The sequence below is a fragment of the Dermacentor albipictus genome, chromosome 1, assembly GCF_038994185.2.
Source record: "Dermacentor albipictus isolate Rhodes 1998 colony chromosome 1, USDA_Dalb.pri_finalv2, whole genome shotgun sequence".
Classification (NCBI taxonomy): Eukaryota; Metazoa; Arthropoda; class Arachnida; order Ixodida; family Ixodidae; genus Dermacentor; species Dermacentor albipictus.
In genome coordinates this window covers 364,871,701-364,885,820 of record NC_091821.1, presented here as the reverse complement: position 1 = coordinate 364,885,820, position 14,120 = coordinate 364,871,701, and the positions used below count along the sequence as shown (strand labels likewise).

Below are 14,120 nucleotides of genomic sequence, written 5' to 3'. Positions count from 1 at the left end.
CTTGTGAATCTTTGTCTTCTTTACATTTACTGGATCTATGTCTCTAGTCCTTGAAATTATACCCAATAACCACAATATCATTATATTAAATGTCGCTGGTTTGTTTCCAAAGCCCATGTAAGCGGAATATCGTTTCGCGTTAGTAGTCTGTTTGTCTCAACGTATATTGTCTGCACAAGATATTCACAGCACCCACGTTTCTTGTGAATGAAGTACGAGTCCAAAACCATGAATTTTTAACGGAACGACAGGGAATGTTCTATCTTCGAATGATGCCTCCAAGATAAATATGTGAAAGGAACGAATCCACTAGCCCATGCATAACTGATCGCTCAGTGCATAACTGATCGCAGAGATCAGCCACATTTACATTTGCCTACAGAAAGTTACTCCCAATTGTATTTTTGGGAAAGTCCCGCGTTACCTCGCGTAATCACACTCGACGTGTTGTGTACAAATCCGTATATTCTCTCTGCTTCCTTTGTTACAGGTGTGGTCCGTGGCTGAAAGCTGAGGCATGGTTCCGCGATGCGTGGCACACTGAACACCATGTAGGGCTGACGCAGCGAGGGACAAACTTCTTCTATGGCAGCGCTGCCGGATAACGTGATCATCATGGAAGTTTACAACGACGCCGACTTGAGCGATCCGGTGCCAGCCTACAATGGCGAGCAGAGCCCGCCTCCGGTATTGCTCAAGCCATCTGCGGCTGGAACGAAAGACTTCGTCACCGTCGTGTCCGTAGAGGACTCTGCCGGTGGCAGCGTCGTCTCGCCGGGGCAAAATGACCGCGACAATTATGTGACGCTGTTAGAAGTCGACGATACACTTAGCGCCACCGAAGAAGTGCTCGTGTACCGCCTTCCCGGTGAGAGGCTTGGCATGGCCCTCAAGTTCGTTGGAGGCACTGCGGCCGCCGATAATGTGTCCAGGGTCTTCATTCAGTCCATCACGCCCGAGAGCCCGGCTTCCAGGGCGCAGTGGAAGATATCGCCCATCAAGGAAGGCGACGAGATCCTCGAGATTGGCGATACCCCCGTCACCTCGATGACTCGTTTGGACTGCGTAACACTGCTCCGAGATTCTCCGGTGTGCATCAAGCTGCTGCTGCGACACCAGGGCGAGTCGTCGGCGGGTCGAGCTCGGAAGAACCCGCCGCCGCCGATTCCGCCGCGGAAGTCCTCCATCGGAGGGTGCAATGGGAGTGAACTCGCCGCAGCAGCGCCAACGACGAGCGTTCGACAGCATGTCGAGCTGTTCGAGAAGCACGCCTCGGGTATCGAGCGCAGTCCATCTCTGCGGAGGCCTTCCATTCCGCCGCCGTTGCCGCCGCGCCGTCCAAAATGCAGCTACTCCGATTCGGAAGAGCAATCGCAGACGCCCGCGTTTCCGGGCATGTCGCTGAGCATGAGACTTCCGGGATGGGAAGAGCTGATGCGGAAACGTGGTGGCAGTGGGGACAAAGGTGACCGGCCCGTCCAGCCAGACTTCTACATGGACCTCCTAGCCGAAGAAGACAAGAAGCTACTCGAGTGCGAGTCCGATGACACCGGCAGCTCCGTTTCGACCGTCATAGAGAAGTTCTCGAGAGCAAGTACCGCCAACTCGAGTTTTTCTGAGCACACTCGGCAGCAGTCGCTCGACAGGCCGTCCCACACGTTCGATCTGGAGAAAGTTCTGAGTCCCTTCGAGCAGCTGGAGCGAGAACTAGACGGCCACGAAGAAACGTGCGTGGACGACGACGAGCAAGATCTTGATTTCGTTGACGATCCTGGAATCCTCAACGACGGCAAGGACGCGCTCTGCGACGTGCTGGGTCTACCGTCGCCCATCGCACCCCCAGAGTCCTTTCAAGATATGTCCTCACCGCAGCAGTGCCTTAACGAAGTCATCTGCAGCGACACCGAGTACCACTTGACCTCGGAAGAAGATCAAGAATCCAGACCAGACACGCTGTCCCCTCTCCAAGAACAAGAAGAAGGCTCTGACCAAGAGGTTGGCACGGAAGTTGACAGACGACTGGCGGACGCAAAAGAAAGCCATGTCGCCGCAGCCATGGCTCTTGACAAGCTATTACAACTTGACTTCTGCTCGTCCGAGCCGACTCCACGCCGTGACGAGCGCGAACGATCCCCCGTTGAACGTGAGTGCGCCCCGGAAGAAGAGGAGGTGCACCCTGCGGATGCCAACGAGCAGAGCAGTTACGACGACGACAATGACGACATCGCCTTCGAGCTGTGCAGACACGCGGAACCTTTGCAGCAGGCGCAGGAGCTGCTGTCATACTCCAAAGTCGTCAAAACGACAGAGCACTGTTCGAGCTCCACCGTCGTTATCCGCAACGGCCTGCTCGACTCGCGTGGCAGCCAGAGCTTCTTCGAGGCGCTGGAAGAGATGGACACATGCTTCGCGTCGCCTGACAATAAAGAGATCCTGAGCGAGCGCACAATTACCATCTCAAGTCAGCGGAGAGACGAATTGGTCGGATGCCCGGCGAGCAGCACGGACATTGAACCAGAACCGGAATACAAAGACCCCCTGCGCACATACCAGAGCTCCGCTTGCGTCACGCTGACCCCTGGTAGCAGTGGATCTGACGGCTACGCCGAACCGGAGGGCACCGTGAACGTCGCCTCGCGCTTCGACGGCGGGTGAGTGTGTGTGTGTGTATATACTACGTTCTGTTGTTGTGTAACGCCTGGCGCCGCTGCGCGCTTTCACCTTTGGGCGACCGGGCTTCATTAGCGAGTTCTTGCGGCCCCTTGCCCAACGGTGACTCTGCGCACGGCCGCGAGGTGCGCGCATTGCCCGCTATTCCACCGGCGGGTCACGCTCGGGTCACGAGCCGCAGAACTTGCTCCGGATAAGGCGCGCCCGGCCATCGGACCACGCTGTATACACTCGTGGTTCCCCCATTGTGCCCGTCGCCCAGAAGACGCGCTCGCATCGTGCGACGTCTCAATTTATGGCGCTATTCAGCGACCCGTGCGTGCTTCGCGACCGACCCACTACATGGCTCGGTCGAGTGGCGTGCTCCGCGCGTCGTCGTCCCCTTTTCCTTGCTACCGGACGTCCTTCCATGTCGGTGCTTCCCGTAATTTATGTGACCCCCGTGAATCTATTTGCCCGCGCGGGCGGCGCGGCAGCTTTTAAAATACGGCGCCCCGCAGGTAGCCGACGGTTGCCCTCGATTCGCGTGTCCTGCGGAAGGAAAAAGACATAACGGTCCGTCTTCCTTAAGATGTCGCCCTGGCGCAGCGATATATTTCTTGGCATATTTCATGGAAGGCTGCCGATTACGTATGCCATACCCTCCGGCGCTGTTCTTACTGGAAATGCCTCGCTTTCGCTGCTGCTGCTGCAGCTTTTCTCCTTACCGTACATGACAGTCCGCTGGCCAAGATATGCATTTCTCCGTAATATCTCTCGTTCGTGTGCCTACAACGCGCTCGTACATACCACGGGCGACTCGCTATCTGCACGTCCTTGACATACACGCGCACGAGAAGCGGCGGTTGGGCGGCCCTTTCGTCACGCGCCCCCTGCCATCGGCGTATCGTGGGGGAGCGATAGCAGGAGCTCGAAAAACGCGTTACAAAAGCCTTTGTCAAGAGTGCGGGTCCCTCGCGTTTGTCTTCAGTCCGTGTGGCAAGTGGCGCAGTGTCAGGCGAATGCGTGGCGCTCGTTGTTTGGTCTTTTCATTTTTCTTCCGGGCTGCTTTTGCACAATCCAACAGCTTCAGTAAACAACTGCAGGTCGCTTATGACAGCGGAGCGCTTTTCGTTGGAGATCAGTGCGCGCTAAACCGGTCAGCTGGAATTTAAAGTAGTTACTTAGTGATAGTTTTTCACGCTACAAAGGTGCCTATAGTACAACGCGAGAAACTCACTAATGGAAATCTTCGGATTAATATTGTCGGTGTGAGGTTCACGAAAGTGCACCTAAAGTATACACGGGCACACTCTTTGCTGCAATTGGATCCTACCGGAACGCGGCCGCTGCGACCGTGAAAGGAAACCTCTGCCTTGCGCTCTGCAGCGATAGGCCAAAAGGCTCTGAGCTACCTCGCATTAAATATGTAGGGAAAGTTCATTAGAAGATTATTGCTTGTGTGATTATATATTGCGCTCACTAACATTTTAGCACCCGACGCATTTCGGATGTCATGATGTACTACGATGTAGGGCGCGCATTCTTAAAAACTTTGCCTTGAGCACAAACCTTGAACTTATACACACAAACCCCTGAGCTTATACTGAGTAAACTTGATCAGAGCAAGTACCGCACTGTTTTGCATAGCCTCAAGAAGGCGGCGGAAGTACCTCATAACTCCTTTTCTGCATGCATTTTTTTCTCAATCTCACTTGACTCCGTCCATCAGCACCTTTGAAGCTCTCTCCGCAAACAGGACTTACATTTAGTAAAACCTGAAGCAACATTCATGAAATTATAGAACGAGCTCAAATTTACAAATTTTATTAAAATTTTGGGAGAGTTTGCAAGTACGCTGAAGTAAGGAGCCCAGCACCGTAAACAAGCTAGTGCACGATATCACTATGAAGAAGCGGCACACACTTGACCCGCCGTTGGTTGCCTTCACTCGGCGTGTCTATTCGAATGTGCCCGCTACCTCATCTTCCTCGAAGTAAAGAATCAGTACTTTATCGCTTACGCCTGGACGTTGAATTCACGCATGCACAGACATTCTTAGTTGCAATTATCAATAACGCCAAATACAATGCCTCCGGTAGCGGCGCAAACAGTATAGAGCCGCTAATGTGCTACTGCCCGCCCTTTGAAGTTGAAAGCCTTGACCTCAACACAGTTCTAAACCAGCTAGAAGAAATACTTTTCGCGTTGGACAAGATCTTGCAGCTATGGTCTCGCGTATCACAGCTGCAAAAGGCCATGCTGCTGCGATTTCTGAAGGCCTGGAAGGCCTGTAGATTCACAACGAAGAACGTTCACTACCGCCAGCGACATCTACACAGGACGTTCTCTTTTATTCTTTTAATCACCTTTCTGCTTCCCCTAGTTCAGCAGGGTAGCCAACTGGGTTCAGTAATGCTTAACCTCCCTGTCTCTAATATATATATATGAAACCAACAAATAATGACGCTTTGGTGTCAATGTGTGTTGGCTTCTGTTGGTTTAAGAATGTTTTAAGCGTTCGCTCCAGTATGAGCTTAGAAATAACACAATTGCAGTGTTTTCAGCTACCCTGCGATATTCACAAAATTTTTGCTTGGAAGGAAAAGAAAATAAACAGAGGCAGCTTTTTTATTTTTTATCCCTATGAATCAGTTATACAGGGTGTTTCAGTGAACATATACAAATATATTTTTTTACATTGCCTATATGGCAGATATCACAATTTTATATATACAGTTCATGAGCAGGTCTACTCGAAGAGCTGCACATTACTTGCCCAAAAAATTGAAATGCATATTATACTAATTAACGAAAATTCCCAAATTAAGTGTCTAGCCAAGTACATTACGGCACATACTGCAATTTACAAATTCTCGCGGGGAAGCCTTCGAGGCATATTCATTCGAAAAGAAGTGTGTGGATGGCACCATTCACGAGATATGCGCCGTCAAGCTGGGGGTAAAAATGAGCGGTCGTTCCACTTAATTTCTTAACAAAACGTCGTTTTACGTGTTGAAGCAGAGAAGTAACTGGAACGACAGTGCATTTTTTCCGCAAAGTTCGGGAATTATCTCGAAACTGGTGCCATCCTGAGAATTCGTTCCAAGTGAATCCGGGTTGCGAACTCGCCTGCTAGGATTTGCGAATTGCAATATACGCCATAAGGTAAATAGTGAAAAACTGAATTAGTGAGTTTTTGTTTAGTAGATTATGCATTTCAATTTTTTGTGCAATTAATGTCCGCCTTTTCTAGCAGAGCAGCTCGTGGACTAGAATTGTGCTTTCTGCCACAGGCAATATTAAAGATTTGTACAGTGTTCGCTGAAGTGCCCGGTACATATATCTGGCGGGATCAGCGTTCATCACAAATTTTAGTGTCAAGTTTCAATCACGCCTTCAGAAGTGCGTGAAAAGCTTTCATTAGAAATGCTTGCATAATGCATAATGAATCCTTACCATTAGAAATACTTGCCCATGGTCCGAGACACTTCAAAACGGAGCCAACCTTGCTAGCAGATTAAGCTCGGTTAGTATACCGTAGCTATATTTGTGCACGATAACAGAGGACCTCTACTAAGGTTAATCCAATCGGCGTTTTCTTGAAAATTTCGGCGGGTAAATAGCTTAAATACTGATATGAACGCTCCTGAATTGGGATTCAATGGCTTTTGAGAAAAGCTCGACATATACTACCCTTACAGTAAGCCTTCCCACTCACTGCTCTGTGTGACTTGGGGCTACCGCGGTAGCAACACCACTTATTTATATTTTCTGCGTACTCTCTGCGTGATCGCTTTACGCACAATTTGACTGGCGACTGCAGCCTCCTGTTCAAAACGGCAATCGGAAATGACGACCGGTAGCGATCACCAAGCGCAGCCGCCTTGTAATAAGTTCTCTATACCCTGGATCAGCGCAGCAACCCTTTTCCACCACGCCCATTTTTAGCCATAGGAGATCACGGTGCTGAAACGCCGGCACACCACTTCTTCTTCCATTTATGGCGGCGCACGACAAAGAAAGAAAAAGATAAGAATATGCGCACTCGATTATACCGTCATTGCACTGGCGACCCGAACGAATCACAGGAACGAACATCAAACGGAGACCGCATGCGGCCAGCCCGTTGACGCGCAGGTATATAGCCGAAGTGTAAGGGGAACGGGGTGCCTCGGCGTACCAAGACACCCGAGGCGCATTACTGGCCGCCATTGCCGCATTTGGGAAGAGTGGAAGCACAGAAGGATCGGGGTTGCCCTTCGGTGACCTCATTAGCGCGCGTTGGCGGCGGAGGCCGGGGCAGATCCGGCGGCGGATCGCGCGCTCTCTGGTGGCGCGCAAGGTGTCTGGTCATCGGCCGATTCCGTGAATCAAAGAAATCACGATTGCCGGGTCGCTGCCTCCACGAGCATGTCCCGCAGCAGCGCCGATGTTACGCCTGCTCGGTGGTGGCGCGCTGCAAAGGAGCGAGAGAGGGAGGGGGTCTTCCTCGATATAGCCACTCGTGCCCGATATCGGGGCTGATGGATGGCAGCGCGGCCGCTTTTCCAATTACGCCGGCCGATGCGTCTCTGTCCACGCTGCAGCTGCGAGCGCGAGTGCTTGCGTGCGAGTTCGCGTCCCGCGCCATTAGTCTCGTGCGGTTTTGCGGGTGGAGCGAGCGCAGGCCTAATTGGGTGAGGCTTCTCGGCGGTTGTCAGGCTCGAGCTACATTTGGTCTGTGCGCGCGCTTAACGGTGAAACAGGACTTTTGGTTCTGCGGAAAACAGGGAATGGAGCGCTGTTAGGAGGCTTGGATCTTGTGCTGTGAGCAACGCTCGAACTGCAACAAGAAGGCTATTGGCACGCGTCTGCGTGCCGGAAACGGTGACGTGCGGCTGTCAGGGCGTATAACGACGCAGCGAGAACAAGTACGTATCTCCCAAGGACGAGTCAAAACTCCATTTGCCATAGCCTTATACTCGAGAGGGGTTGATTTGACCGGGTTGTCGATAAGTGACCGACCAGCTCGGCTGGCTCTGGTCTGAAGACGACATACGTTCTTTCGGCATTTCTTGTTTTCTTGTCAGGCGTGGTCCTCTCAAAACCGTCACGAAGTACAGCAAGATGTTGCGAGCTGCACACAGCAAACCTGACTGAAAGCGCGAGTTGAAAACCTGCTGCACACAGAAAACCTGACTGAAAGCGCGAGTTGAAAACCTAATTAGATTATGGGGTTTTACGTGCCAAAACCACGATCTGCATGATTATGAGGCATGCCGTAGTGGGGGACTCCGGAAATTTGGACAGCCTGGGGCTCTTTAACGTGCACCTAAATCTAACTACACGGGTGTTTTCGCACCCATCGAAATGCGGCCACCATGGTCGGGATTCGATCCCGCGACCTCCGGGCTTATCAGCCCAACACCTTAGTCACTAAACAACCACGGCGGGTGCGGGTTGAAAAGCTATACATGGAAAGATCACCCATTTCTCGTGTTGAGTCTGCTTTTGCACTAAACATCGATACTGCTTGCTACGAGCCGGAGGCGAGACGCATGCAGATCCGTTTAACGTGATTTTCGTACGGGAAAAAAGATGTCCCAACGGATCGTTACACTGTTTTATTCCGAAATAAGCCATTTAGCTTGTGCGTCGAGATAGCTCTAACATCTGGCTTCCAGGTTATCTAGAACTACTGATATATGGCTCTCTTTGCGAGCGATATACAGTAACTCTACGTTTGTCAATGCGAGAGCGAACGTTGTTATATTTTCGAGCCCACCTTGGAACACGCGGTACGGAAAACTTGAGAAGACACGTCGTGCATATCGTTATTTACCTACCTACCATCTTTGCAAGCGGGCGTAAAGTGCGTGGCGGAATTCGTCGCTCCACAAATGCTAGCTATCAGTCGTAAATAATGCCCCTGGTACAGAGTACACACGTAAAACTTCTCGGTTAGCGATGAGTATCGCAAAGTCGCGCACGTAGTGCGCTGTGCAACTTACAGCAGCGCACGTCTTGGAACAAGGCCAAGCCTCTGGTCTCGTTTATCAGGCGAAGCGTCATACATATTCCGCACGCCCTCGCAGTACGTCAACCTGTACCCACCGCAGGGCGCGGGAACACGTATTTCGCGGTGAGCCGCTATACACACGCAAGACAGGCCTATAGTATAACGTTGCCTTAACCTGCTCGCACGGTTTCGGTGCAAGTAACGAACATCGACAGATACGCAAGGTCGTTACGTGCGGACGAGCGCACGCAACCTCCATTTGCTTGCGTGAATATGTACGGAGTAGAAAAAAAGGCACTCCACGTTTGGGGAGGTGTGCTCGCGTACCTATACATTCCTCTGTACATGCCTGTACACATGTGCGTTGGCGCGCGAAGTTGTCTCGAAGATGCATCGGTCTAACCGATGCGCCTGGTGCGCGGGAAACGCGTCTGGAGACCGCCCGCAGCTGTGCACTCAGAATGCACGCCGGCTTGTTAACCAGCGGTGCGAGGTGATATTCAAAACAAATGCCCTCGCGTGGGTCCGTTCCGGTCAGGGGAAGTGCGTTGCAGCGCTTATACAGCGCTGGTTACCATTTGTCTACGTCGCACCCTTTCTGTGGGACTCGGTTTCTTCTCACCGCGCTCCTTTGTTGATCGAGGCGCACGCAACGCTCGGTCATGAACTAAAGATGTTCTATAGTTAATTTGCATATTCATGCGCATAATGGACCCCTTTCTAGTGAAGCGCCCATCTGGCTGTCGTCAGTGTGACTAAATTTGCCGGGCAAGCCGCTTTTCTTCTACCGTGGTGCTTGTTGCGGCAACAACGGGGACAACAGCCCACCAAGCATGTCTCTCGTGGTGTCGTTACGCTTGGCTTTCTTGTGCTGCTAGTGTTGTAATACATGAGTGTTGCAGTTCCTGCTATAGCCGTGCGGGAACTACAGCTGTATTTTGCTTAACGGCTACGCGAAAGCGACACAATGACAGCGGCGCGTAGGCCGTACTTCTTCATCTATTACGATGACTAAGCAGCCAATATTTCAGAGACGCGCCAGCATTTACTGCCGAATAGCTGCATCGTATACTTCGACCCAGCACACGAACACAGCCCATCCTCAGATGGTCCAGCATCCTGGTGCTGTCGAACCAACGAGCAGGCCGAAATATTTCTCGTCCACATGCATTCCACGACAGTCTATGCTCAAGAAAATTCGATGAAGTAACTATAAACAGAGGAAACTTGATTACTCACCGTTGCAGAAATGCCCGTTGTAAATTTGTGTATTTCGCTGTTGACTTCTACAGTGTACCGTCCTCTCTTGCGCGGTCACACGGCATCGATGCAGTTTTCCATGAAAAGATGGAGGAAGCACAAGCCATTCTCACTGCATTGGCTCTTTATGCGACTCAAATGGGTGCAGCCCAGCTGTGGTAATGGATGCCCAGCTTGTGCACAGTGTTATTGGAAGAGTCTGCACTCATCCGAAGCTCCAGAAAGCGCTGCGCGTAAGAACACGGACAAAAATGTGCGTGTACAGGTAGTGCAAGGGCGCAGACTTACAACAATATGTCAGAAAACTAAGCAGTTCTAACGTATATGCAATAACTACAACGTGCTTAGCCGTGGTCGGAGCGTTGTCCTATCCGAGCTGATGGCGCTAGCGTTCGAAGCGTTTAAAAAAGAAAAAGAAAAAAGGTGGAGAGGGCTTTGCCCTCTCTGCAGCCCACATCAACTCGCGTGCTTTCCGCCGTTCGCTTTCCTCGAATGCGCGTGCCTATTTCGCCTATATCGCGACGCGATAACACAGTGGCCTGCCTAAGAGCAACGCCGCACCATGACGAGGTTCGCCGCGCCATGCACGGCAGAGAGAGAGAGAGGGAGAGAGAGGGAGAGAGAGAGATTTGTTTTACTCCAGGCCTTGAACGAACTGAACGGTCTACTTCCCCGATTTGTGCCTTTTGTGGTGGGACCGGTGATAAGGAACACTTCATCTTGTTGTGCCGCACCTCGACGATGAAAGAATGGCGTTATTTTGCGGTTTGCTGAAGAGTCCGTTGTTGCCATTTTAGTATATTGTCCCTAGATTTCGCGACTTTCTGCTTTATTTTTTCCTACAATATTTCCTCTTTAGCGACCGGCAATATTTTTTGAGCGACGAGACAGAACAATTGGCGACATTTTAGCGACTTAGAAGTTTGAATAAAACGCGGCTTTAATCAAAAGCTACCAAAATGCAGCAGAATTTGACTGTATGGAGCGTAGCTTGGACGGTGGTTTGCCCTCACGGGGGCTCTATACGTCGTGGGTAATTGTGCCGTGAGAAACAGACTTCACATTGGTCCCACAAAATGCTGTTTCTTGTTTAATTTTCTTTATAAAACCGATAAGAATGGCTCTTAACGCCACGGGTGCTTCACTTCCCCTAAGTAAATTTGATTTCTAGACTCTCGCAAGCATAGCGGCCAATTAAACGACTTAGACTTATTGCGATAAGATTTATGGTCAGATTTAGAAGGCAGTGGGTTGATTAATAGGACAGATCAACTATAGAAAGGCGTACTTGGGCTCGTTCATGTGAGTACAGACTCAACTTCCCTGTTTCTTACGCCTTTCGGAGAAATCAATAGTACATGGATGTGAATCAGGGGGCGGCTGGAAAGTTCGCACTTGGAACGAATTCTCAGAATAACACCAGTGTCGAGATAATTGCCGATTTTTTTTCGGAAGAACGCATTGGCGTTCCAGTTACTTATGCGCTTCATTGCATAAAACGAGGTTGAAAGAATCGGTAAATTGCAATATGTGCCATAAGGTAATTCGTAGAAATTTATTTAGTGAATTTTGTTAATTAGTCGATTATGCATTTCAATTTTCTTGCTTGTTATGTCCGCCTCTTCGAGTAGACCGGCTCATGGACTAGAATTGTACTATCTGTCACAGGCGCTTTTTTTTTGAATTTGGAAGTGTTCGTTGAAACACCCTGTGTAAGCTCTCTCCTTTCCCATGCGTCTGGCCATTACTATTCCGTGCGTTTCCATCATATATTATTGCGGAAAGGCAACGAGAGTGTTCGTCATAAGTGTGAAGAGGAAATCAGTTACATCCGTACTTCCCTCTATATAAATCTATCATTTGGGCTATGATGTACATTTCTTAATTTTTGTTATTATTACAAAGTGAAAAGGGCCATCCGTCACACCATACCACGCCTATAGAAAGGCAGCTCTGTTAATTTCATCAAAAGGAGGAGAGTGGCGGGCTGGCAGAGTTGCGAGCAGAAACTTAGAGATAAATGGTCTGACGAAAGAAAAAAAAAAACTTTTTTTCCCCTCGCAACCTGGGCATGCGGCCTCGAATCGAGTGGTACAGTCTACACGCACGTTCGACAAATGCAATAGCGCTGAAGCAGTTTCGCATTTGCCTGAGCTGTTGTAGAAGAAATTCAAAAATTTCGCTAATGACGCTCCAACTTTGGCTCGCGACTGTACAGCAGGTCTAACCCTTCTGAAGATTGTAGCCCATTCCCATTTCCTGAGACGAAAATACCTCTGACTGCTCACATTGACTGCTCCTTCATAATTTTTTTTTATAACGAAGCTGTTAGCCTCTAGTTGGCCGTAATGTTTCGCACCCGCCGTGGTTGCTTAGTGGCTAAGGTGTTGGGCTGCTGACCACGCGGTCGCGGGAACGAATCCCGGCCACGGCGGCCGCATTTCGATGGGGCGAAATGCGAAAACACCCGCGTACTTAGATTTAGGTGCACGTTAAAGAACCCAAGGTGGTCAAAATTTCCGGAGTCCCCCACTACGGCGTGCCTCATAATCAGAAAGTGGTTTTGGTACGTAAAACCCCATAATTTTTTTTTTATGTTTCGTGTCCTCGTGTGCGGTTTCCTCACACAAGAACAAACGGCAGCTGGAAGGCTTTGTGCTTGAGGTTCCGCGTAACCGAATTATGTTTTTCGTTTACTCGAATTACAATCCGATGCTATCATGTCTGCCGGCTGTGCGTCAGTCATATTATAGAAATGTTCTGACGTATTTCACTTTGAGGAATTCAATTAGTTCACTAACGTACTCGCGCTAGGCGGAGGGCTTACAAGGATGAGGATGTATGTTGCGCTAATGCCTTTGCCTCCTTTTTGAATAATAATCCAAAGCTATCATGTCTGCAGCTTGTGTGTAAGTCATACCTTACGCATTTTTCTGGCGCATTCTACTTTTAAACAATCATTTATTTCAATCATGTGCTTTTTTTTTTCTGTATCTATGTTTCTCCATTTGCCCTTCCCCAAGCGTACGGAGCCAACTGGGCACTTCCTTGGTTAACCTCCCGGACTTTCCCTCTCCCTCAGCTTTCTCACTTATTTAAAGTGGGCATACGCACGGAGCGATGGCACCGATAAACTCAGCTTATTTTCTCGCCAGCGTAGCCCACCTATGCTTGCTGCGCGTTCCGGACATGCGTTTGTGCTGGGCCATATTAACATGCCAGTGCCATTCTTTGCGCTGTCCTCTATACTGCGCTTTCCTCGGCTGCCACCCCCCCCCCACCTTCCCCCCCCCCCCCCCCCCCCCGCTGATTCAATTGCCGCTTTTCGATAGCAGTGGAGCCGAACGAAAAGCTGCACAGACATTTCCGTTAGGTGCGGCCGTTCTCGGGGATTTCCGAGAGATAAAACCCGCAGTAAACGGACACCCCGTTGTTGATCTATTTTATTACCTATCCTCTCGTGTGTCCCCCGCCCCTCTCATTTATTTCATTTTGTTCTTTCAACGTGGCGAGCCGGAACAGTCCGACGTTTTAAACGTTGCCTTCTCCTTGGCCAGATATCATTGTCTCCTTCCCCCCTTTTTTTGTCTTTTTTTCTTTTTCTTGACGACGCCGGGAATGCGTGCATTCCGACATAAGGGTCTCGCCTTTTCTCTCGGCGAAAGTTGCGGGTCTCGTCCGGCGCCGCATGTCCTCTCGCACAGAGATCAACGCGTTCTCGAGTCATTAGACGGCTCGCTGGTAACTTGTATGCTGCGCGCTAAGTGCATTTGCTCGAAAACTGGTTTAACGCTCCCGTTTGGCAGGCGCAGCCGACATTTGTTTCGTTTTTTTCTAACGCTGACGTCCACTCCAACGGTAAACGGAGCTGGCTGGCGGACGTAGAACGGCACCTCATCTAAATATATTTGTAAACGAAATACCGCCGCTGTGCAGTCACCGCTTTAGGAATGAATAAGGTGGTAAGGTAGTCGTCGGTTGTTCTCGCGTAAGTGTACGGAGTAAACAACGAACGCCACAACGGGCACATCGGAATTTCTCACGCTATGTATACTGGGGTGCCTCGTTCTTTTTCTGGAAATAAATGGACTGATAAGTTTATGACGGAAGCGAAACGCCCTTTCATTTTATCATGCTGTTTCTTGAAACTAAAAATAGAGAACTCGCTTTTCGTGAAATGAACACGTCGCTAGATTAACACCGCGGCCAT

At 50.1% G+C, this 14,120-nt stretch overlaps 1 protein-coding gene across 2 annotated transcripts in view; it reads left to right on the top strand.

Annotated features, from left to right (window-relative positions):
• The window catches only part of LOC135911330 (uncharacterized), a 307,264-nt gene that overhangs the window by 161,448 nt on the left and 131,696 nt on the right, over nucleotides 1–14,120 (top strand). For both annotated transcript variants that reach the window (XM_070531853.1, XM_070531854.1), the window contains exon 2: nucleotides 491–2,651. In XM_070531853.1, coding sequence (XP_070387954.1) covers nucleotides 586–2,651 — 2,066 coding nt within the window. In that variant the 5' untranslated portion in view covers nucleotides 491–585. The remainder of the gene's footprint in view (nucleotides 1–490; nucleotides 2,652–14,120) is intronic.